The sequence below is a fragment of the Dipteris shenzhenensis genome, chromosome 18 (assembly GCF_047967505.1).
Source record: "Dipteris shenzhenensis isolate YYH24624 ecotype China chromosome 18, Dip_SZ_1.0, whole genome shotgun sequence".
Lineage (NCBI taxonomy): Eukaryota > Viridiplantae > Streptophyta > Polypodiopsida > Gleicheniales > Dipteridaceae > Dipteris > Dipteris shenzhenensis.
In genome coordinates, this window is record NC_141613.1 from 52,370,892 (window position 1) to 52,397,206 (window position 26,315).

Genomic DNA, 26,315 nt, shown 5'->3' on the forward strand with positions numbered 1-26,315 from the left:
TCAGGTTGTCCTCACGCAATGACATCAGCCATTGTTCCCTCTCTAGTGGACGCTTATATAGATTCTATCATTTCATCTATTTTCTGAGGGCTACCACGGCACACCTGCATCATCATTAGGACATACTACCACCACTGATCAAACCCACATATTTACTGGTGATGAAGGTCATGGAGCATATAGCGAAATCTCCTTTTTTCTTGCAACCCGTCTTAGGTTATGTAACGGAAGCAACATGACAATTGGGTAAATCCTTCCAGACTCTGAGAAAAGCAACCCTCCTAGCAGTAGCAGTCCAGGAGGTTCCCCGTATGTTCGCCCAAATGGCCATCAAAGTGTGTATAGTATCTGCCCAGATACTGGCCATAGTAAGAGAAGGGTGAACCTGGGAGTCCTCCAAAGCCTCTGTACATCTGGCTCTCCAAATATGCCATGCTGTGATACTAGCTAGAATCTCCCAAGATGTGTCTCCAGAAAAGTAACAAAAAAGATGCTGTGACAACTTCTCACATGACTCTACCTCCAAGAGACCCCGAAAAGTAACAAATGACCCTAAGCCTTGACCCGCAGGATACCTGGCCTAGACACATTGTCTTTGAGGGCAGCAAGTTGCCCTTTCCAGCTTGCAAGAGAATGATCTGCTTGACAATATATGCCTCATCATCCGGATATAGATTCTCCCAACAAGTATAGATCAAAGAGAAAAATGAGGATCATAAAAGGCTTCTTGGTGCCCTTATAAGGAACAGGTCACCAATCTGATGGAGGAAGAGGACTTGGATCAGATATTTACAATCCCCTTGCAGGATATCCTGGCATGCAACTTGCGTGCATCCAAAGCTCCCACTTGCTACCTCAACATTGATACGCTAGCTCCAGTGGCAGCCTTGGAGCCCAAGGAGGATGAAGGTATGCGAGCTGTGTTTGAAGAATATGGTGAGGTACTTGACATAGCTGACCGCATGACTTTTAAGGATAGGTACGCCTGGGCAAAGGATCTATGCATATGACACAGCGCATCATGATGAGAACTTTACATAGTTGGGAGCTGCCCTTTTTAACTCTATAGAGCACACTCACCATACGTTGTACCAAAAGCAACATTTGAAGCTGGAGGCCGAAAAGCTTGCAGCAGCAGCTCAACATAGGCAGTGGGAGGCAACTCTACATGCAAAAGAAGATGAATGGGAGGCAACTCTACATGCAAAAATTCATGGCATTCAAAGACAAAAGTGGGCAGCAGAAAAACAACCAATGGAGCACCATCACTCAGCTCACCAGGCTGAACTTCAGCATAAACTTACACTGCTACAAGAGACATGCACATCGATGGTCACAGAGAAGGCAAAAGCTGATTCACAAGTGGTTGAACTACTGACTCACCTGGCAGCCATGGCATAGAGTCAGGTACAGCTTAGAGAGGAGAATGCAAATCTGCAAAAGCAACATGCCATGCTGCAGCAGGGCCTTCTTACCATAAAGGCTGTCTTTGCGCGAAGCACGATCACTATATGTCCAGGTACCATCGATACAAATTCAAGTACTAGGGCCTGCGCAATGTTATGCACACTATAGAGGAGGAAGAGGAGACCGACTCCAAAGCCTCAGCACATCCCCCGACTTCTAGCAGATATCCACCTGCTTCTATGTGATCTGATGTTGGTCCAGCAAGATTTGGCTCCTGGACATGCTTTTTTCTATATCTTCTTTTGGGTATGTACTTTCAGCTTCTGCCTATTGTATATATGGTGTCCTTCAACATGGTGTTCTTTATTTTATGAAATATAAGGCCAAGAAGGCTAGGAGCCACTTTTATTTTCTTTTTCACATCATACACACTCATGGTTGATCACCTTGCATAAAGAGGATATTCAATCCCCCATGCATCATTGGCGAGCATAGTTGATCAATAGAACGTAACCTAAGAGCTTTACGCACATGATGTGACTGCTCCATAACAACAGACATGAAACTGGAGATATCATGCTCATCAAACATCATCAAGGGCAAATAATTATACATATAGACAACCAAGATTGATTGCACTATGCAAAAATGGACATCTAACGGCCAGGTATCCCAACTTCTGAAATTTCAATTTCTTTATGAGCAGCCAGTCCATTTGTTGTCGGCGAGTAACTATCCATCCCAAAGGGTGACCAAGATGTGCACAAGCTGCGTAAATAAAACAAACTCCCCAGGCCATAAAATATGATGCCAATCTTGCAGATGCAATGGGAGAAGCTTAGACCTTTGGAAATTCACCTACAAGTAAGTTGCCAAACTATATGAAGATAAAGCACGCATAAGGCACGAAAGATCCCTCTCAGTATTCTGAGGAGCGAAGAAGGAATCATCAGTGTAAGCTTGCACAATCAACGATCTTCCTCCATGTATCTCTAACCCATGCGATGCACCTGTAGCTACTAAGTGATCCATGTATGAAGAATCGGATGAGTTGCTATCGCATGTAACAAAGCATTAAGAGGGAGACCTTAACATACTAAACAAAAGAGAGCCCATTTATCAATAAGATGACCAGATAGAATGTCAACAACTTTAATAATCTGATATAGCCAATAAATGATATGTTGCATTTTTATCGCCAATCCCAGTTATTGCATGGTCTACGAGATGAAATCCCACTGTACTATATCAAATATCCAATTGCAATAAAAGAACATTTTGCTCAGTGTACTTTGCATATTCAATCCCCACATAAGCATTAGCAATATTATCCATATTATGTGAGTGAGAGGAATGAACCCATACTGGGCAGGGTGTAAACCCTCATGCAAGAAACCTTTGATACGGCTCACTATCATCTTAGCAACCAGCTTGTAAATGACATGCATGAGTATAATGGGCCTCCAGTCTATAAATGACTCACCCAAATGCTTCTTGGGGAATAATTTAATCAACCCCTTTTTCCAACAAGTTGGCATTTGTTGGGTTTCCCAAGCATGATATTGAAGTATAGCCAAAATGGCATCCCAATATTGCATGATAAGCTCCACAATAAGACCATCGCAACTTGGAGATTTTGATTTACCACATGATCTAATGGCATCTTTCAATTCGGTATCCTTGAAAGAAGCTTCAATTTGCATAGCCTGATGAGGACACAGAATTGGACTGGCATGTTGGAGAAGTTCCTGATGTGCAACCATTACAGCATGTGATGAAGTAACAACAATCCCGACTTATTTAGCAAAGTGGCTAACACATGCTGGAGCAAGTTGTTCCCGAGAATTTATCCAAGTAACATCTGCATTTTTTACCCGACAAATATTGTAATTTTGCTTCTTATAGTGCAAGCCTTTTAAAAAATCCTTGGAGGAACAACGCTTATCAATGAAATCCCTCTGAATAGCCTGATTTCCCACTTCTTAACCTTCCTACGATCACATTGAGAAAAATGTCTAGCCTGATACAAGCAAGTGGCCTTCCTACAGTCATTCTTAACCTTCCTACGGTCATTAGCCTGATTGCCTAATTCTTAATGTTCCTACGGTCATTACCCTCTGCTTAGCCTGATACAAGCAAGTGGCCTTCCTACAGTCATTCTTAACCTTCCTACGGTCATTAGCCTGATTGCCTAATTCTTAACCTTCCTACGGTCACTACCCTCTGCTTAGCCTGATTCCCCACCTAACCTTCCTACGGTCATTACATTGGAAAAAATGTCTAGCTTGACACAAGCAAGTGGCCTTAGCATAAGATAAATCCCAGCAAGGTACGATGTCTATAAGTCTTGACAGATGCTCTTAGCATTAGTAACATCCTCCCTAAGAGAATGCACGTAGTTCTTGCCATATTCACATGATTACATGCTGCATACAGGTAACAAAGACAATCCATGCATAGTCAACATCAATGTGACGGTGTGACCAAAGAGGAGCAATGGCATCACACAGCATGTCTTTGTATGCTGCATGGTATGGGCACTCTTCGGTGGATGTTTATCGTTTCTTCTGTCCTAATGCAGTCTCTCCAGAATGTGCATTCTCTTGGAGGTGTTCCTTTGGACCAGGAAGTGTTTTTATCATTGCTTTTAGTTTTGAGTATTAGTTGCGCCTCTTTGGAGAAGCTATGAACGTAGAGTTTTTCTTAATGAGACACTACTTTTCACCCAAAAAAAAGGGTGTGCGCATGATAGATTTAATAGGGCTGTCTAGTGTGTCATTCCCCTCGGACCTCCTCCTATCTATTGGACTGTCATCGTGGGACTATTTTGGATATTTGGTGCTTTGTGAGCTGGGGTTTGTGCATTGTGCCTTCTTGCTTGATTCTCCATTGCACGACTGCCCTTGACAACCAACACTTTCTGTTCAACCCCACTAGGATGCATCTTTGCTTGGCCCCATCTTTTTGTGGAGCAGTGCATCTGCTACACAGCCTTGCAAGGGCTGCCTTTCCCTTCTGATACTCGGGGTTTTTTTGAAGTCATTATGACTGATGAGCAGCATAAGCAGATGCTTCTTGAACACTCTCCTCTTTAGTATAGCCAGTAGATGGTGCATGTTCTACCCTGGTCTCCCACTCGGGATTATCAGGCCTTGATTCATCATCGCTGTCCAGTATGGGTTGAAGTGGTTGACTTTCCACAATGTTTGGCTTCACTTCTTCCGAAAATTGCAGCTTCTCTGGGCAAGGTGGTGTGTCCACCTAGGCCAAATGGGAATTCTAACAGGTTCTGCATTTTGTGGGATACTGATCATCCCACTCCTGATTCTTACTCTATCAGAGTGAATTAGGTTTCTATGGGTAGTTTCTTTTTTATAAGCTTAAATGGGGACTGTTTGCACGTGCCTGCTTTGAATGCAAAAAGTTTGGTCACATGGCTTCTCAATGCCCTCTTGTATTACACAAAATGCCACTAGATGCCATGCCTACACAGATGTCACATAAGGATGCTTCTGGCCCCTCGGTGGTCAAAAATAAGGGCAGCAAGCCTGTTGTTATGGAAATGCCTCTCCCTCTGTGCCTTCCAATTCTCAGCCCAAGGGAAAGGACCAAACTCTACAGGAGGTTTGGCAAACTCCAAGGAAAAGGGTGACAGCCAGGAGGCCTTTGCCTTCTCGCACTTGGAATGGTGCTTCTTTGCCTGGTCGTGCTCCGGAAGAGAACTCGAGGATTGGTATCACATGGGCAGGTGTGATTGCTAGTCGTACCCTTTTTCCTGAGAAGAAAAGATTGTAGTTAATGTATAGGGTTTGTGTGATGCTACAAAATGGAAGTTAGTTTTGGTGTATCTCAATCATTTGCAGCCTAATGTAGTTGCTTTGCAAGAACATAATCAGCACATGTATGCTGGCCAGCGTGGTTATTTTCATGGTTATGACATTTTTTATGCTGGAGAGCATTCCTATTCGGGAGTTGTTTTTCTGATCAAACATGATCTTCAGCCATCTATTGCCTTTAATGATCATCAAGGGAGATGGATGGTTATGCAATGCCTTATTCAGGGTGACATCTTTGAGTTTGCTTCAGTTTATGCTCCTCGGTCCTCTCATGGCAGAGCTGCGATTTGGGCAACTATGTTAACATATCCTTGGCGGCAATATGCTTTTCTTTGTGGTGATTTCAACAATGCTCCTCAGCCGGGAGACAATACTTCTGCTCGTACACATATGCTGGCTTCAGAAAGGCATGACTGGTCTCAATTTTTGCTTGATTTCAATGTTGTTGATCTTTGGAAAACATCACATCCATTGTTGCCAGGTTTCACTTTTCAGCATAACTCGCTGTCATCTTATAAGGCTAGACTAGACCGTTGGTACAGGATTGAACCTCAACATTGTAATGCTTTTACTACTCAATTGTGGGTTGACTATGCCTTTCCATATTCTGATCATGCACCTCTCTGGTTGAGGATTTCTTTACATGGCATGCCTAATGATCGGCTCCCTCATAGACGGTTGCTTATTGCCAACAACAGTTATTTGGTTCATGATCAATACAAGGCCATGGTGTATGATGCATGTCAGCCCCTTTCTTCACAGAGTGCTGTTGATCTAGATTATGTGTGGGATGCTTTTGTGGCTCGCATGCAATCAGTTATTCGGGATTATGGTAAAACCACATGAAAGCATTGAGGGATACAGTTGCTCGAGCCAAAAATACTTCTCAATCTTTGACTGAGCTCAGTCCCACTCGGTCTTTGTCTACTGAGGAAAGCACTTCTTTATATCAGCCAAATCTTGCTGGCAAAGCAATGATCATCGAAAAATCAGAAAATGGGAGATTCAAGCACGTCAGCAGGCTTTTTTGGATAAAGGTTGCTCTTCTAAACAGTTTTTTAAAGGCCTCCATCATAAGCATCAAGCTGCAAATATTTGTCGGGCACTCATGTCTGATTGCCACTAGACCTCTTCTCGAGCTCAGCTTGCTGCCTTTTGTGTTGATCATTTCTCCAGGCAATTTGGAAATGCTGATTCTCCTTCGCCAAATGTATTGGCAGCCCGTCATCATTTATTGCAGCATGTCTCTCGCACGCCTGAGCAGAGGATATGCTTCATTGGCTAGGCTAGAGAGACAGTGCTTCCGCTCTCACTTTCAAGATCCACGGACCAAAGGGTTGCTCTTTGACTCCTTGGTCCGTCCAGTAGGGATGTATAGTAGTCCATGCTGGGGGCCAGACTTGTCGGATACAGTGGGCCAGGTGGAGCGGCTACAAGTTCTCATGTTATCACGGATGATCCGTGGTAAGCCATCCGTCCCTCACCAGATCATTCAAGCGGAGTTTGGGTCACTCCCATTACAGCTAGATGCTGCATTTCAGGTCATCACGTATTTGTACCGAGTCAGGGAGTATGGGGATTACACATCTAAGCGTAGCAGGATACCATGGCTAGCATTGTCCTCTTCTAAGGCACTTGCAGCAGGGGGGGACCAGAGGTGCTGGTATGCACGCACAAAGATGGTTTGCAAGACTCGAGCTCCAGTACAACATGGATGCTCCTTTTTCTCCCCTCCTATCACACGAGGTCAACTAGGTTATCCATGAGGATCTACTATAGCTACACACATTCCGGACTTGGTTGGGCCCGAGTGATCTTCGAGTGAAGCTGGGCTTCTACAGAGATCACTTCTTACATATCATAGTGGAGGGTTTTATTGATCCAACAGGATACATGCAGATTCACCTACCCACTCGCTGAGGATCTCTCTCGGGCAATTCTGGGTCTCTTCACACAGACTTCATATTGAGAGTGGCAGAGCGGAGCGGTTACCTAGGGAGAGGCGCATATGCACACTATGTGACATGCAGGAGGTTGAGACAGAGGAGCATTTCATCTTCAGGTGTCCTGTCTACTATGAGATAGACCAACGATGTTTGGCTGCTTTCATTCATGAGGTGCTCAGACACCGCGATAGGATACGTCGAGCACGGAGACAGGAGCAGACTTTCTCCTCGACTGATACTTCTCAGAGCTCTATCACGGAGTTCTTTCAACCAGATCACATAGACCCCCACAAGGCGAGGCCTCGACATGACCGTGACCCGCAGCCTGTGACCCGATAGCTCAAACAGAGGGTTGACTCACAGATCATACTTGGGGATATCCCCTCCTTGTTTAGGGTCGAAGCCCGCCGACCGACGGGGGTCCACAGTGGCCCTGGTCAGACGCAAAGCTACAACCAGGAGACGTATCAGGACTACACCGTTGGGGGGGCGACAACGCTCTATTGCTGACCTCATGCCTCCACTTTCACAGTCCCATCCATCCTGATGTCCTACTACTGTTGATGATGATGATGATGGTTATGATGATGTCAACGATGATGCTGAGATTGATATATATATAGTCGAGATATGACTCTGTTGTACTTGGGATTTAGTACTGTCATTTTGCATTTTTTGCATTCTGCATTGGTATGGATGCTCGTTTAGTAGCTCCACTACCACAGCTCATTGTATCAGGTTTCTCACAGTCTCATAGACCCATCGGTCTTCTGAAGACTTCAATAAACTTTCTTTCTTTCTTTCTCCCATACTCTCACATATGGAGGCTTTGGAACTTGAATGCCCTTTTTTTGAAATCCAATGCGGTCAAATCTTGTGGTAGATAGAAATCTCCAGGATGGGATGGACTCACGGTTGAGTTTTTTCTTGCATATTGGGATCTCCTCAAGCCTTCCTTTGCTGTGTAATGATAAATCATGCTTGGGAACAACAGCGCATGCCAGCTTCTTGGAAAAAGGGAATTATCAAACTTCTTCCAAAAAAACAAATCCGTGAATCGTTGGCTGATTGGAGACCCCTTACTCTCATGCCTATCATTTATAAAATTATCACCAAAATGGTTGTTGATTGCATCAAAGGGTACTTGCATGATGGCTTGCATCCTGCTCAATATGGTTTTGTTCCTCGTAGGCATATCACTGATAATATTGCTAATGCCTATATTGGAATGGAATATGCGAAGTACACAGAGCAGGATGTATTACTACTGCAGGTTGACATTGCCAAGGCTTTTGATGCTGTTCAGTGGGATTTCATTTCACAAACAATTCATGCATTGGGATTTGGTCACAAATTGCAGCATATTATTTATTGGCTTTATGGTGACATTCAAGCTGCCTGCATTTTATCTGGAGACATTTCAGAACCATGGACTCTTTCTTGTTCGGTTCGTCAAGGCTGTCTGCTCAGTGCATTATTATATGCCATAGCCACTCATCCCATGCTTTAGTATATGGATCATCTGGTAGCCACTGACATGCTCCATGGTATAGAAATTCAAGGAAGCCACCCTATGGTTGCTCAGGCTTATGCAGATGATTCTTTATTCACTCCGAAGAATACTCAGAAGGATCTCTCTTCATTGATGTAGGCATTATCTTTGTATGGTTTGGTTGTTGGCCTTCATATCAATTTTCAAAAATCTAGACTATTGCCCTTGCATCCTAAAGAATGGCATTCTTTATTATGGCCAGGGGAAATTGTTCCACCTGCTCAGTTGGTTCGTCATCTTGGTTCCCCATTGGGCTGGAATATTACTCCTCGTCAAGAGTTTGATTGGATTCTTGCTGCTTTCAAAAAAAAACTTCAATATTGGAAATTGGCAACATGGCCATTGTATGTTCGGCTGCGACTTGTCCAGTCTATTTTAATGGCTTATATATATATATATATATATATATATATCCAAGAAAGAGACTTCTATTAAAAGTAAGAGAAAAAACCCGCGAGAGCACGCTCAAAGCGGAATACATCATGAAATCATGAGGATAAATAAACCCCCTCAAAATGAGGTGGAAAACAACCAAGGCTGAGGCTGAAAGTGCCACCTCAACCCTATAGGAGTCTCAGAGAAGAAAGGAGAATCCTTCCATTCCTTGAAGAAAGAAGCCCTCGCACAGGAGTCTCCCTGCATACTCGTTCATACGGGCATCAAGGTATGTATGGTGTCTGTCCAGATACTAACCAATGTGTTCGAGGAATGAACCTGAGTTCCCTCCAATGCCTCTGTGCATCTGGCTCTCCAAATATGCCAGGCTGCTATGCTCGCTAGAATCTCCCAAGAGGTATCCACAGAGGCATGTACAGTTGCAAAAGGAAGGTGTGGTATCACATCCAAAGAACATGACTCAACCTCATGATGTCGAATCGAAATGGCCCGAGAGGAGTCCAGTCTCTCATAAAATACCTGAGGCCCTGTAAGAGAAAGCCAAGCCACTGAGCCCCATGTCATAAAGAATGGAGAGTGGGCAAAGTGACTGAAAATCCTGGCTACCCCCGTCCAAATCATCATCACCTGTCTGCAATCCCATAAGCAATGTTGAATAGTCTCCAAAGCAAAGAGGCAACGAGGGCAAGTAGGGTCGGCGGATCCGAACCTGGATCTCCAAAGGTTCACTACAATCCCACCATGGATAGAAAGCCAAAAGAAAAGAGTGATCTTTCTATTCCTGTGCGATTTCCAGAGTCTCTTCCAAAAGCACCTCTGCAAATCCGCAGTGATATCAAATGTCTCCCAATGAGGAACTTTGGAAGGTCTTCAACCTCTACTACTGAGCTGGAATCTCTTGGCATTACTGACCGTGTAATGAAAGAAGGGGATGCTCTTCTCTCGATGCCTTGCGTCAATCCACTCCTACTCTCCAGGGTCCCACTGCAAATACCTTATGGGAACTCCCCCGTAGAGCCAAAGCCTCCAAGATCCGGTGGAGAGAAGCCGGGGGTTTGGGTCGAGGAACCGCACCAAAAGACCTACAACCCTGATAGGCTAAAAAGCAGACTTAAGCAAGATGTCCTCTATGGACTTGAGCAATTTGCCACCATCCTATACACTAAGCATCCTCATGTGCATCTCGAAAGGCCAAAACCTGAAGAGGAACACCGCCTCTCGTAAAAGTACCTGCCCAAGTGGAGCGAGTGACATATCATCTGTGTCTACCCAATCCGCTGGAAGGGATGTCTCAATCTGCAAGATCCTCCCTGCACTCCCTCTGAGATGTCCTGTCAATTGAGATTTGGTCTCCTCTGGAAGCCTGTGGAAAGCTTTCCATGACCCCAATGATGAGGCGGGTCCCCTCTCCCACCTGGACCACTGCATGTAGAGTGAGGCACCAAGTGGTCTGCCACGATCATCCAATATACTGTCATTCCACATGATCGGTTGCCTATCAATCTCTTCACGAGAGGAAGGGGGAATCCTTCGAAGAGTGCTCCTGAAACTGGCCCATGCTTTCAGTATGGCAACCATGAGAGGGGACGAAGGTGATCTGAGGTGTGCTGCGGTGAAAATCCACCTAATATTGCCCATCCAGTCTCCTCCTGAAGAAGGCATGCACGTCTGTATGCTGCTAATAAAAAAGGCCTTTCACGGCTCGTGTCCTAGCATAAGTCCCCGCACCACCATCTTGCACAGTAAAGCGCTGCACTGTAAATCTGGATCAATAATATTGAGACCCCCTTCCTGTGTAAGGAGGATGAGGGTCTCCCAAGCCACCTTGGCTAACGCATCTGTTGTGCCATCAAGCCCACTCCAAAGAAAATTTCTGATTGGTCTCCTGAGCTAAGTGATGTAGTCCCTAGAACGGCACCAGGATGAACAATAAACCAGGCCGTGGCCAAGAGGACCTGGTTGACCACCACAACTCTAGAGGCAAGACCCAGCTTGGCTGAGCTCCCAAAAAGGAGCTTCTTTCTGATGCTCTCCAACACGGGAGCAAACTGCTGTGTGGAAGAAATATCCAAGCCGACCGGGCAACCCAAATACCTGAGCACACCCCTATGAACCCAAGTGAATCCTATGTTAAGCCCCCAAGCTGGAGTGTCCTCATCACTGATCCAAAAGCCATTGGATCTATGCCAATTTATCCGCCAAGCAAAATAAATCCAATGCTGTCTTGAAAGAAAGAAGTGTCTGTGGTGTGGCATCCAAGTAAACTGTTGTGTCATCTGCCAACTCACTGTCAAGTAGCTCCTCTTCCCTTCTGATGGGGAGTCTCAGCCCAAAGATGTCAGCTTGAGATCTAACATAGATACTCATAGCTTCAGCCACGAACAAAAAAAGAAAAGGAGCAAGGGGGCATCCTTGACGGACTGATAAGGAAATCTGAAATCTCTCACCCCTTACCCCACCAATAAGTACCTGGCTGTGGGTTGATCTGTACAAAGAGGAAACACCTCTTATGTTTAAAAAAAGAACGAAGAAAAAGGTCAGATGACCTTGTTTATGCCTCACATGACGTGCAGCTTGTTTTTGAGGTTATGCATGAAGGCTTTGAAGATATCAAGAACGATTGAAGGAGGATTTACCCATGGTGGGCATCAAAAGTTGAGGTGGATGAAATTGTTGATCCGATTAGGGAATATGTCGCAAATATTATTATTATCTTTTTCGAAATTAAATGCCTGTTGCAACAGATGTGGAAAACTAGTTAACACGGACATTGGGGGGTTGTTTTGTGCAAAAGGTGCATTATGCAGCCAAGGGCTTTTTTCAAGGTATTATGGCAGATGAACGTCATAAGAAAATGCTTCTAGAGCATTCTCCTCTTTATTATAGACGAGGGATGGTTCATGTTTTGCCTAGCTCTCCTACACAAGACTATCCATCGTTGGTTAGGCATCATTGCCCGGTGTGGGTAGAAGTTGTGGATTTCCCCCAATCCTTGGAGAAACTCTTGCTTTGGGCAAGGTGGTATGTCCACCCCAACAAAATGGGAGTTCTAACCGATTCTGCATATTGTGGGACATGAATGTCACCACACCAGAATCCTATTTTGTTATTGTGAATAATCTTGCAATGGCTAGTGCTTTTTTATAAGCTTAAATGGGTTCTTTTTGCTGGTGTTTGCTTTGAATGCTGAAAATTCGGGCACATGGCTTCACAATGTCCTCTAGCTTTACACAAGATGCTATTTATGCCTCCAGTGCCAAACAAGGAGGCCCATGGGACCTCTGGGCTTAAAATAAAATCAATAAACCAGCTATTGTTGTCCGAGGTAAAGAAGCCCATGCTAGTAATGGTACTAGCTCAATGTCTTCTATACCTCAACCAAAATAACAAAGAAAAAACTTCAAATGAAGGTTGGCAAACATTAAAAAGAATAGTCACAGCTAGGAGAGCCCTTCCATTTCATACATGGACTAGTACATCCTCAAAATGGGCATACTCCTGCTGAGAATTCTATCATTGGTATTACTTGGGGTGCAATGACTACGAGTCGCACTCTTTTCTCAGAGGAAGAAGTTGCCCTTTTACTACATGGTCAACAGGATGTGGTGTCACATCAAGATCGTGGCTTGGATCTTGATTGACATGCAGTCCTGATTTTGCCTTTTGTGTGATATAGTGTGTACATATCTATAAATATGTTGGCACAAAATAAAATGCTTTGACTTGTAAGAGTTTATGTGATTTACGGAAATGGAAAATTGTATGGGCATATGTTAATAGATTGCAATTTGTAGTGACCTTAGAGGAGCATTGTTAGCATGGTTATGTAGGCCAAACAGGGCCTTGTGCAAGATATGACATTTTCTATGCGGGTGATCACTCATTTTCTCAAGTGGCATTTCTCGTGAAGCATGCCCTTCAGCCTGTTGTGGCCTTCGATGATCAAGAAGTTCGATGGATTGTCATGCAATGCCTTTTGCAAGGAGAGATTTTTAGTTTTCCTTTGTTTATGCCTCGCAATCATCACATTCTCTAGAGCATTAATTTGGCAAGGTATGCAACAGTATCCTTGGAGGCAAAACGCATTTCTTTGTTGAGATTTCAATAATGCCTTGTAGCTAGAAGATAACACATGTGGTCATAGGTGCACCTTAGCCTCAGAGTGTGCATTTCTCCTCCAATTTGGTCTTGTTGACCTCTGGAACGCAACACAGGCTGTGTTTTTTGGCTTTACTTTCATCATAATGTATCATCAGTACGTGCTCATCTAGATCATTGGTATATAATTAGTGCGCACCAATATGATGCATTCAATAGTGATATGTGGGCTGATTATGCATTCCCACGTTCCAATGAAGCTCCACTTTTGTTGAAATTGTCTTTTTGTGATGTGTAGAATGATAGCCTGCCGGATAAAAGGGTATTTATTATAAATAATAGTTACTAGCGGCATGAAATGTCTGAGGGGAGGTCTGACCTCTCACCCGCAGGCCACCCTCACCTTCATCTCCCTCTGCTCCTGCCTTGAGGGTCCCCTCTCCTTGCTAGAAATCTTCCACATGTCACTGCTCCAATTTATTGTTGACATGCCTTGACATGTCTAGACATGTGATTGCACTAGTAAGTCCACCAAAGAGCCCACAAGTAGTGTTCCCACCAAACAACGCCACAAGAATAGCCGTTGTCAGAGAGGGAGTTTGTCATCCCAGATGCAACAAAGACAAATCCTCACCAAGCAAGAGAGTTGTCAAGATGCTAGAAATGATTCCCACGCTTCTGAATCCTCAACTCTGGAAGTAAAACATGATAAGCTTTAAGATCTGCAAATAAGAAAGGAGAACAACTCAGGAGGCCCCAATCAAACGTCCAACCCATCAGACAAAGAGTAGTAGAATAGGCTGAAAGGTTGTAGCATGGTGGTGAGGATGTGCCAAATAGGCTTGTGAAGCGAACCCAAACAAAACTCTCTCCTAGCTTGAGGAAAAGAAAGTGTGAAACCCCCTATAGAAATACACAAAGGATGCAGAAAATAAGCCTATCTAGGTTGAATATGAGATAAAGGGAGAGCATAGACACAGCTCCAATGATTGCTCTGCAGACGGAGGGTATTCCCAGGATCCGGAGGATGGCCTGACCAACACAGATGAGCCAGAAGCTTCTGCCAGTCATGAAGTATCGAGTATAAATGAACACTTGGGAATACAACCATGTAGATGCCCAAAATTAACATCTGATATAGCAGGAATCCAATGGCCAAAGGCATCAGTACAAAGTGAGGAAATCAGACAAGAAAGTGTGACTACCCATGGCGGGTTGCTCCAAAAAGGTAAGCAAAATTGTGGCATTACGAGCTAACACGAGTGTGAATTATTTAAATTTTCAAACCCCCATGCATCTTGGGCGAACAACGTAACTGTAATTTTAGAGCCCAAGTGTATTATGGTCAGATTCAGTGCGCCAAAGATATTCCATAGCCCTGGACATAAGTTTCTCTATATCTGGAAAAGAACCAAGGAATAAGTGGCAAATGAAACTGCACATAGGCCATGAGAGCACACTGCAGTATCCGGAGATGAACATATAGCAGCCAAGGAGACAGATTCCAATAATCTATCTTATGAAAAAGCTTTTGTAGTACCCAAAGCCTTTCTTGCGGGCAAAGAAACATGACATCCAATGGGGTAGCACAAATGATGCACTATCTGATCAAATGGCAACACAAGTCCAGGCCACAAAATGTGATGCCAGTCACACTCTGCAAAGGTAGAAGTTTGGATTTAGCAAAATCACTTTCAACCCAGCTGCTAGACCAAACAAACCAAGCGTCTGCATAAGATGCTGAACATCTTATTTAGAGTTCCTTAGAAAAAAGGAGTCATCTGCATAGGATTGATAGACAAAAGGAGCAATTCCAAGAAAAGCAATGCCATGCAAACAACACTGTGAAACTAAGGCATCCATATGCATCAGAAGTAGACGAGTAGCAATGGCAAAAGGCAAAGCACTGAGAGGACAACAGCCCTGACGAACTGAGCGTCCCAAGGTCCATGGAGACGAGAGGGCATCAAATAAGAGGCAAGATGCCGTGCCATCCTCATAAAGCCAATAAACCACTTTTTGCATTTTAGGTCCAAAGCCCATCCGCCACATGACATCTGCAATAAATTCCCATCTAACAGTGTCAAATGCTTTTTCAATATGCACTTGCATGATTAACATCCTAATGCGTGTATTTGGCATATTCAATACCAATGTAAGAATTTGCAATGTTATCCATGATCTATCTCTGGGGCACAAAACCATACCGAGTAGGATGCAAGCCCGTGTACAAGAAATGTGATATGTACAATAGCAACATTTTAGAAATCAGCTTATAGACCACAAGCATCAAAGTGATTGGCCGCCAATCTGACAAATATTTGCATAATGCACACCAGGAAAAGGTTACATCCTTCAAAAAAAATTGAGAGAAAAACCATGATGAGAAAGGTGTCCCAGTGGATTTCCTTTTACAAAAAGAAGAGCCTTGCAATGAATGGATACCTGAGCTGAACTCACACCTTTGTCACGCTGAGCCTTAACCTAAAAATGGTACAACATAATAAAGAGTTGTTTGAATTTCAGGCATAAAATGATTAGAACCTGATAAAACATTCAGTAAAATCTGTATTATGAAATTTGAAACACGAAGGGAAACCTCTGAGGCTGCATCCAGTCTTTGTACTTCTGTTTCAAATGCCGACATGGTCTCTGGTTTCACCTGTTGCATTTGTATAACCAGCTTCAGTTCAAGGAAATAAATAGTCATTCTGTTGGAATTCAATTGAGACCATACTCTTGACACAAGTTTTCATTTTAATTTTAAAGGAAAAATGTTCGGTGTCATGTCCTAGGTTGTTGATATATTGGCAGTTAGAGTACTGGGATAGCCCAATGTCTGGCGCCTATTCTTGATATAAATATAAAGTACCCGATCTCAGCCAAAAGAAGCACAAACATGACAAAACAGGTTGAAATTTTCGTTTGCCAAGAACTTCACAAAACAAGGAACTAATACACTCATGACATAGCCAATTGGCAAACTCTGCTGACGGGCCAGGCAGACAATTGCAGAAGAATCACCACTGACCTTGGCTGTTTGTGGAAGCGGTGCTTCACATACCTAGAGACAACACCCATCCACTTGACAACTATGCTAGAAGGAGATCCTAGTTACAACTTGAGTCCACACAAGAAGGTCAGGAACCGCATCCACCTAGAGCTAAAGGAAGGATATTGCACATGCGATACACAAGAGAACAGACAATGCCATAACTTAAGAGGGAAATAAAAAAATCCATGGAAAATACTTTTATTAGGTTTTGAAAAAGGTATATTTAGGAAAGCTCATAGCGCTCATCCTCTCCTTTGTTGGCTGGCTGTTCCACTTTTCCCTTTATAACAGAGGATATACATCTCAAACTGAAAATGGCAGTGCCATTGGGGATAAATACACTCCACCTTGTGGCTGAGCTGTTTTTTACTCTTGACTTATGACTCATGTGTGCCTATTGCTCCTCATAGCAATGGATTCAAGTACCTCGCTCTTGATGCATACCTTAATCTCTCCTTATCGAAGGGTATCCTCCTTGTCAAGACCCATCACAAGCATCTTATGACTTCCTAATGCTACAAATCCTCATTGTTCATCTAAACAATCAGAATTGCAGGACAATATCAAGACTTTGGCATCTTGGATTGCTTCTCCTCTCTGTAACCTCCCTCCCTCTCCCCCCCCCCTTCCCTGCTGCCCTCTCCTTCTCCTCCCTGCCCCTGCCTTCCTCTCCTAGATCCCCACCTCTCCCCTCTGGCCCCAACCTCGAATTTCTGGCCCCCGCCTTCCTTCTCCCCCGCCTCACCTCTCTGCCCCCCCTGCCTGGAATTCCACCTGCTATTCCTGCCCCCCTCACTCTTTCATCTCTGCCTCATCCTCCTGCTCCCCTCAACTATCTTTCCACCCCCTGTCTCTCAGCTCTACCCCTGGCTTCTCATCTCTCTCCCAGCCCCTCCCCTCTATTAATGGGGTTTGTCTGCTATGTTAGCTGGTCGTATTGATGCAACGCTTCTCTAACACAGCCGCAATTCAAGAATCAAAGCAAGTGGGTCAGGCGTTCAACAATACACGATCGAGCTTGAATCAAACACGTCGATACAGTGCTTAAAAGAAACGCAACAAGAACATACAAAGACAAGGTTGGAAGCCACAACGCGAAAATGAAGAATATGTTGCTCAAAGTTCCCCATAGAATACTACACCTCAATCGACGGGTCTGACTGAGCAAGGTCACTTGTATGTCAGGAATCTAGAAACAACAACGTACAAAGAGGGGCAAGGTACCCCTTATAAAGTCTACTTCTTGCCAATGTTCATCGTGAGGTGCCGTGGGGTTTGAACTAATTGCCGTATCCTAAAATGGCTACGGTCACGCAGGCGGCGCTGTTTTTTTTTTTCAAGAAAATTACTTCATTAAGTATGATTGAAAACCACGAGAGCAAGCTCAAATGCGGGAATACATCATGCTATGCATGAGGAGAAAGAAAACAGCTCAAAAGGAGCTAATAAAAATCCAAGGCAGAGGCTGAAAATGCCACCTCAACTCTGAGGGAGACTTAGAGAAGAAAGGAGATCCTCTCCAAACTCTGAGAAAAGTAACTCTTCTGGCAGTGGCTGCTCTAGAGGATCCCTGCATGCTCGCCCAGATGTATTAACCAGGGGCACTGTATTAACCAGGGGCGCCGCCACATTGTACAGAGGGCACCCACTTGACTGTGCCTTAAAGGCTTGTCAAAGGTGGATCCGGGTCGGGTGACTCTGACAGTTGGACCTACCTATCCGGTTGGGGTGGTCAGACAGGTTAACACTTTGGTACCCACAAGGGAATGGTTTGAAAAACTGAGAATCCACAAGACTTGAGGAGAGGTCAGATACCTTGAAGGGGAGCTAAATCTATACTAATAGCAAGCCTAATAGAAAATAAATTACATCAATTTATAGCATAGCCAAGGTTGAGAACCCGAATAATGACTCAAAGGATGTGTTGATGAAGGAGATGGAAGAAGGCTTGTGAAGCTTTCATAATGACTCTGAAGATGCGCCTACTCCGTCGCACTGTTCCTGAGCTTGCCGAGCCATTGAGGAGGGCCTTAAGTAGTAGTCAGGCCGGCATCCAAAGATGAGACGAGAACACTTGGATCTTCGAAGGGTGAACAGTACTAGCTGAGCCTACAGCTAGAGAAACTGCCTTGCCCGCTCCACAGAAGACCGGGTGTCATCCAGCAATCTTTGACTCATCATTGTTGGCTGGCTGAGCCGGTACAACGGGTTGCTAATCGGGCAATGGAGACGCGTGTTGGTGAGGCGCAACAACACGCGGATTCAGTATCATTGGTGGAGGCCACGGTGGTAGCTGGGCTAGAGCGGCCCGATTGCGCGTGTATCTACAAAAATCTAGAGAGCACCGGATACCATGGGGATTATGAAATCTGTGAGTTTGCCGCTAGGTAGGCAACGCGTTCAATGCCGATGCAGGCGTCGTCAACGATCTTCCGGTTGAAGGGTAGTGCTGAGGTTCTATTGTGCTACTCGAGCAGAAGATCGTTGTTGTTTGTTCACAGGATGTGGACCGTTGTTGCCATTCTTGTATGCACCTCTTGAACTTGCTACAGAACCATCTTGGGGGGAGGAAGCTGTTGCGCCTGCTTCTGTAATAAAGTGGGAGGAAGGGCCTTCTTCGCTGGCTAGACCAGAGGCAACTCGTCTACCGGTGCCTATTCCGGAGGATCCGGATTGCCTTGGCTCCGCATATGTGCTCTCCTCTTCTGTAGGACATTGAGGGCATCTGTCCGTGAAGGCTCTATTGGCATTGGGGCTTTTTCCTTTGCAAGGGACATAGTTGCTTGCTTCGGGCTGCTTCCTGCTGGCATCTAGATGCAAGTGTTGTAACTTGGCCCTGGGTGGAAAGCTGGCCATTGGGCTCTGTTATTGTTGTGGTTGGATAGCAGGAAGCACTCGCCGCATCCGCATTTGGCTCTGGCTTGTCTTGCCTGAAGAGGCCATCTATTTATAGTCGGGTGCCAGGATGAGCTATAGGTGCTTAATGTGTTGTGTCCACTGCTGGGCCTACTCTATCATGAGTGACGAGTGTTTGCAACTTTGTTAGCGTGTCGCCGTCCATGGGGACTACACTTTTAATCTGGTTCTGGGTGGTGCGGAGCTGCGTATCTTAGAGAAGGGCTTGAGCTGTCGCATCGGCATGTTGTTTGCAGAGGCTTTTCAGAATGCAGACATGCTCCTCTACGAACTGCTGCTGCTACGCTTGCTTGAGGCTTTCCACCTCTTGTAACGGCTGGGAGACCCTGGCGATGAACTCTTGCCGTAGCCACGCCATTCTCGCAAGACAAGTTCATGTTCATGCGGGGGAACACATCTACAAGCACCTTGTGCGGACCAAGGTGGTACAAGAAGTCGTGGATGATCTTCGAATTCCGACTCCGTAGAACAAGTCGCTTGTGCCTGTCTGATAGGTGATGGCCTGGTATGCCGTTTTGCGAAAACTAGTACAAGTCATCATACCACGTCGGCATGAACAGTGGGGTGTGGTCTTGCGCTTCTCCCTAGTGCTGCACTAGCAGTTGTGCTCCATCCGACACATTGGCTGGCGTGTGTCCTCGACTGCTGCCTCAAACAGGTTCGCATGCAGAAAATCGTCGATGAAGAGGTCAGGGTGCTCGCCGCCGTTCAGCTGGGACAAGTGATCAGCCACCACCGCGTGCGAATTACTTGGAGTATGAACAACAGTGAAGTCAAATTCTTGCAATAGCACATCCTTAGCAGGCTTACTTGTCAATTTAGGCTTGCCGATGAGAAATAATTGCACCAAATGGTCCACATGGAAGACGAAGGGGTTTTCGAGCAGGTAATACCACCACTTGTTGATGGAGTAGTTCATTCCGAGCAGTTCCTTCTCCGTCAACGAATACTTCTTCTTAGGCTTCAACAATTGGCGGCTTGCATAGTAGACAGGACGGTACCAATTCTTTGTCCCTTCCTGCATCAAGACCGCACTAATAGCTGTGTTAGATACGTTGACGAAGACATGGAAGGGAAGCTTCCAATCGGGCGGTTGAAAAACTAGGACTTTCGCTAGCATCAGCTTGAGGAATCGAAAACCCTTGTCATAATCCTATGTCCATATGAGCAGTTTGGTGTTGAGGAGTACATTGAGAGGGGTAGCCACATTGGTATGGTACCGGAGCATGCAGCTATGCCACCACACTTGGCCAAGGAAGCGGGCTAACTGCTTGCTAGTGGCAAGTCGTTCTGCCTTGAAGATGAGCTCAATCTTATCTGGATATAAGGCAATGCCATCCTTCAAGATGATGTGGCCAAACAGGCATCCGTTCTTGACCCTGATGGTACACTTCATTGGTTTGAGGGATAGCTACGCAACACGACATTTGATAAAGCACATTTGGAGGTCGCCGATATGTAGGATCTGCTCTCTGAAGACACTGAAGTCGCCTAAGAATATCCTCATAAAGGAATTGAGATATTCGTCACAAACACTTCTTGGACTAGGCGTTGGGATGCCGCTGGTGCGTTCTCAAGGCCAAAAATAATGACGTTGGAAGCGAAGACCCCCCCTTCGATAATGAATGATGTCTTTTCTTGGTCTTCCTCAGCCATCCTGACTTGATTGTATCCATTGAACCCATCGAAAAATGTATACAGCTCGTGTCCACCAGCAACGGCGTCCAACATGGAGTCCATGAAAGATAGAGGGAAAGGATCGGTCACAGTTGCAACGCTGAACTTCACAACTTATTGTTCTACTTTGGTACGATGACGATTGGGGAGATCCAGGTTGCACAATCGATAGGGTATATGAATCTCACTTACAAGAGTTTATCGATCTCTTCTTTAACCCATTTTGATAATTCAGGTTCATCTGGTAACACTGTTGCCGGATCGGTTTTGTATCGTTCTTTAGGACAATTCTGTGCTGGTAAAATCCCTTCATATCTGTGTAGCTCCATATGAAGACATTGGCAAATGTCCTGAGGAGGTCTTTTAGTTCCGTCCAGAACTAGGGACTGAGTTGGGTACAATCGCGATAGTCCATGGGTTGTTCTCCATGCCGAGGTTCAAGTCCGTCAAGGCAGCTTCTGTCACTCGTTTCGAGTGTTGCAAGTCTCTTTCAAAATCTTGCTCGGCCTGAATGAGCTTCATGATATCTATCAGAGTATCATCGGCTACTTCCGGTAACGCGCTGGGATCATCCTCAACCGGCAGATCATTGTCAATGGCGGTCTTTCCTGAGAGAAGTGGTACTTGTCGAGGGGAGACTACGTCCACCTCAAAGAGAGTCACGATATCAAGATTGTTTCAAAGGAATTCTTCATCTTCATCATTGTCAACCCCTTCCATCATGTTGACTTGACTCCTTCAGCCACCTATGGGTGGACTCGTGTTCCGGGCTTTTACGGACAACTTTACCTTTTTCTTGCCCTACGGGATCGTGATCCGATCGTAATGCCAATCTTGTTTTACTTGCGCTTACTACAACCACGGCCTACCAAGCAATATCAGGTAGGCACTGCTGATGTCTTCCATACGGAGGACGACAATGGCAACCACAAACGTTCAGTTCACCACCACGGTGATTGGAACACGACGAAGGAGGCCCATCGGTTGTACACGCCATTGATCTGCCATCCTTACCGCAAATGGCACTGGCTCCCATCCGGAGAATCCAAGTCACCGGCACATATCTTCAAATATTATATTGACCACTAAACCGCCATCAAGCAATGCACCCGGAATTGGTTGGCCCTTCAGTGTCACTGTGATCTCTACAACATTTTTGTCATAAATCGGGGGTTCCGGTGCCCTTGCCAGTTCTAGCTAAGCGGCGCACACCATAAGATTGGTTTTGGATAGTCCTACGACACACGCGGGCTAGACTTGTATCGTCGGTACTTGCAGAACACCAAGTTGGTGATGAGCTGCTAGCAGAAGGTTGGCACTAGATCCAATAGTTGCTTTACTGACATATTGATCTACAGGTCCTCAACGCGGCCCATATGTCAAGCTCAACCTCAAACGACACTTGCTCACCCTTAGCGAGGTTTTTTGCCACTTTCTGGGGCACACTCAATCCGATCTGGGGGAGTTCATTCTTCTCTTCTGGAATTGTTTCCATTGGAATCTTAATACCTGGCATCGGACCAACTGGAGGCTGCAAATCCTGCACCCACTCCATCACTGTGTCATGAACATTCACTTGTTCATGCCAATTAATTGGATCTTTGATCTTCTTCTCTGGTCACCCAGACGATGATGTGAAATCCGGCGAAACCTTCATCGCTCTCATCACCACACTGGTGGCGGTACTAGTGTCAACAGATGCAATTTTTGGCTTGTCTATGGCAGCAATTTGCACATTATGTATCTAAGCTGTCCTCATAGGAACAACTGCGGGAATCTGAGCACACATCGCGGCCATTTCGGCCTAGTGTTTCTTGAATAGTTCGCACTGGCTCTTCCGTGGCCAAGCACATCACAATAATAACTCTCTTCTCCACTACTGTCATCAGAGTCGTACCAGAGCTGTGGTTAGCTCGATGGGTTGATGGTTCATGCTTTGCGTGGATCAGCATACATTCAGCACGGCAGGCACCATTGACAAGTTGGTCTAAGTTCAATGATGCCATATCTGAAGAGGCAACAGCTTGTTTCAGTTTACCGTTTAACCCATGCACGAAGTATGAATTCATTACATCCTGGGCGAGGCATTGTGCTTGTGGCAAGTGACTCGCAAGCGTGCGAAACTTGGCAACGTAGTCGTCCAACATGAGATCTCGTTGATCCATGCGTCCAAGCTTTGTGAGGGCGTGAAGCGCCGTCTTTTCTACACGGTAGCGAATGAGAAATGCCGTGCGAAGGGTAGAAAAATCTAGGAACAGAGTAATGGCATACTGCACAGCCCAAATCATGGCTTTCCTGCGAAAAGTAGCTAGGAACGTCGCCATTTTGACGGGTTCCTTTTGCTGCACCACTGACACATTGGCCTACCATGTACTTTCAACAACATTACGTGCGCATCTTCTAGGATGTCAGAGAACTTAGGATACTTGACCGTCATGATTGGGCGATCAACGCAAACACGGACCAATAACTGGGGTAAAAGGCAATCGACTAAAGATACGAAGGCGCAAAGGGGATGCAACCTGACGTGGTTGCTACAAAACGCGGGGGAGAGAACTAGAATAATTAGAATGCTCGTCAGCTGCTGTTGCAAGAGCATTGTTATTGGCTTCATCAAAGTTCATTGACCCAATGAGAGTGATGCAGTTTGTGCTTTCTATATCAAGCTTTGCGTGCAGACATATATCGCAAGGAAATTTAAAAACAGGTAGAGTTAACGGTCGTGGTCGCCAAAGTGTTAATGGGGTTTGTCTGCTACATTAATTGGTTGTATTGATACAATGCTTCTCTAACACAACTGTCACGATCCGAGACATGAAGCAAGCGGGCCGGGCGTTAGACAGTACGAATCGGGTTGCTTATATCAAACACGTCGATACAAAAACCCAGCAAGATCATACAAAGACAAGGTTGGAAGCTAGAACACAGAAATGAAGAATACAACAATCAAAGTTCCCCGCGGAGTACTACGACTTAATCGAGCAAGGTCACTTCTATTTCAGTAATCTAGAAACAACAACTTACAAAGAGGGGCAAGGTACCCCTTATAAAGTCTACTTCTTGCCAACAGTCATCATGAGGTGACATCGGATTTGAACTAATTGCCATATCCTAAAATGGCTGGCCATGCGGGCGGCGCCGTATTAACCATGGGCACTGTCGCATTGAACAGTGCCCATCCTCTTGACTGCGCCTTAAAGGCTTGTCAAAGGCGGGTCCGGGTTGAGTGACTCTGACAAACGAACCTGCTGGTGTTACCAAAACGCCTACCCGGTCGGGGTGGACGGACCAGTTAACACGTTCTCAGCCCTTTCCTTGAGCCCCTCCCCTCTCAGCCCATCGATGATTCAGCCCCCCGCCCTCTCAGCCCATCTCCTCTCATCCATTCTTTCTCCCCCACCCACCCCCCCTCAGCCCTCGTTTTACCCACCCCCCCTCAGCCCTCGTTTTAATAGTGACGAACATAGATTTATTTGTGTTTGAGTTGACCTCTAACAATTGGATACCCACTCAGCCGATCCTCAACAAGTTTACTGGTCCCGCGAGAACCTGCACATTTTCAAAAGACTAGTTACTAGCAGCTCCAAAAGGATGTGGAGTTGGAAAGCTCCACCACCCTCTTTGCACTAGATGTTTTGCAGCCTTACCTTATTTGCAGGCCTTACCTTTTCAATTATTGGGCGAGCCTTCTTCCAAGTGGATTTCAATTCTCTTGCGGCCACAAGTAGTGGTCAAGGGGAAACCCTTGGCACTTGGCTCTAAAAGAAGCCAGTTTCAATCCTATAGAGGACAGATTGGTCACTTCTCTCTTCATAAGATTTCCCAGTCTTCCACACGTTTATCATCGACTTCTTGCCACAATTGGAGCTAATTTTGGTTTGGTCACAGAGATCCCCCCTCTAACGGGTTTTCCTTCTTTTGCAATGGAGGCCATCACGTTTGATGGGGCTCCTCGAGCTAGGGTCGTGTGAACCTATCATTACAGAAGACCATATTATGCTTCAGCATCTAGATGGTTCTCTTTTTCGATAGAGAGTCAAGATTGCAGGTAGGCGAGACTAGTGTATGATCTATAGGACAATTGGGCATTTTGCTAGAAATTCCCAAAGAATAAGAAAAGACCTAAGAAGTCTTTTGGTGCGACCCCCTCTCGTAGTGCTCCTTCGGCACCTCTTGCACATCGAGCACCAGCTACCCCCGTTGGGTTGTGGACACACAACACCAGCTGTGCGTCCACACCTGCTGCCCCCCATTGGGTTGCATGCTGCTCCACCACCTTCAAATCAAGAGGGCCCTTCTCTTGTCTTGGACCCCTAGAGCTAGTGATATTCTAGTTCTAGTTGTGTCTAGTAATTTCCTTCAGGTTGCGTCCAGTGATGATATTTCTTTGGATGATATGCTAGTTCTGGTTGCGTCTAGTGCTTTCCTTGGCTCTATTCAATGATGCCCAACACTTGGCATTGGATGAGGCTAGTGATGATATTCCTTTGGATCCTTCTCCCAGGTTTTGGGCCTCCATCCAAGAAGCACCCTTCCACCTTAGTTCTCCAATCTCCCATTATTGATCAAGGAAAGCATGTGGCTCTTGCCTCTTGAGCTCTTTTGCATGTAGAGATTTACACACTTGACGTTGACACGGTTCTTGGTTTTCCCATCAACAAGCCATCACCTTCCACAAGAGTGGGTGTTCTTTCCCCCTGTGGATTTCCCTCCTCTCCAATACCCTAGGAAATTTGCCACACAGGGAGTTGTTTCCACCACTAGGTTGGCGGGTAAGGTTTTCTATTGTACTTCCTCCAACCGATAAGGATTGTTAGCTAGAATATTCAAGTCCTGGGTGGTATACCACATCACCGCTGTAGGATATTGATTTGTAATTAGCTTCATCTAAATGTCACTAGAGGATCTATTAATATCTATTTTATTCAGGAACAAAGATTGAGGATTGTTACCCACCACTAGGTTGGCGAGTAAGGTTTTCCATTCTCCTTCCTCCAACCGATGAGGATTGTTAGCTAGAATATTTAGGGCCTGGGTGGTATACCACCATAGTTGCAACAAGAAACACAAGTTTCTTGCTAGGAAACAAAAACGGTGAAACGGAAACAACGTTTCTTGAGGAAACGCCGTTTAGTAATCACTATTTTTTGTTTGTTTTGGTTTTGTTTTGTTGTTGTTGTTGTTGTTGTTGTTGTGTTGGGAGTGGTTGGCCCTCTTTTGATTAAACTATATTTTGCCTCTGTTGATTAAACCATTTTTTGCCGATTCGTCGCCTCCTGTCGTCGTGTACGCCGCCTTCCATGCTGCTGCTTTCTAGTATCTCCATCTTTGATTCATGGGCCCTAGCACCCGCAGCCTGCTTCCTCTCCATCCCCCTCCATCTTGTAGGTTGCTCCATACCCTATAGGCTGTACAGGCTGCTCTCCATCCCC

General features: G+C 45.3%; 1 protein-coding gene across 4 annotated transcripts in view; it reads right to left on the reverse strand.

The window, feature by feature from the left end:
* Nucleotides 1-26,315, reverse strand: part of LOC147891402 (uncharacterized) — a 264,973-nt gene that overhangs the window by 176,293 nt on the left and 62,365 nt on the right. For all 4 annotated transcript variants that reach the window (XR_015542618.1, XM_087389724.1, XM_087389723.1 and 1 more), the window contains 2 exons: nucleotides 15,835-15,897; nucleotides 15,681-15,719 (listed from right to left, as the gene is read on the reverse strand). Coding sequence is in view for 3 of the 4 variants with exons in the window: in XM_087389724.1 (XP_087245850.1) it covers nucleotides 15,681-15,719; nucleotides 15,835-15,897 (102 nt within the window). In the remaining variant the exon portion in view is untranslated. The remainder of the gene's footprint in view (nucleotides 1-15,680; nucleotides 15,720-15,834; nucleotides 15,898-26,315) is intronic.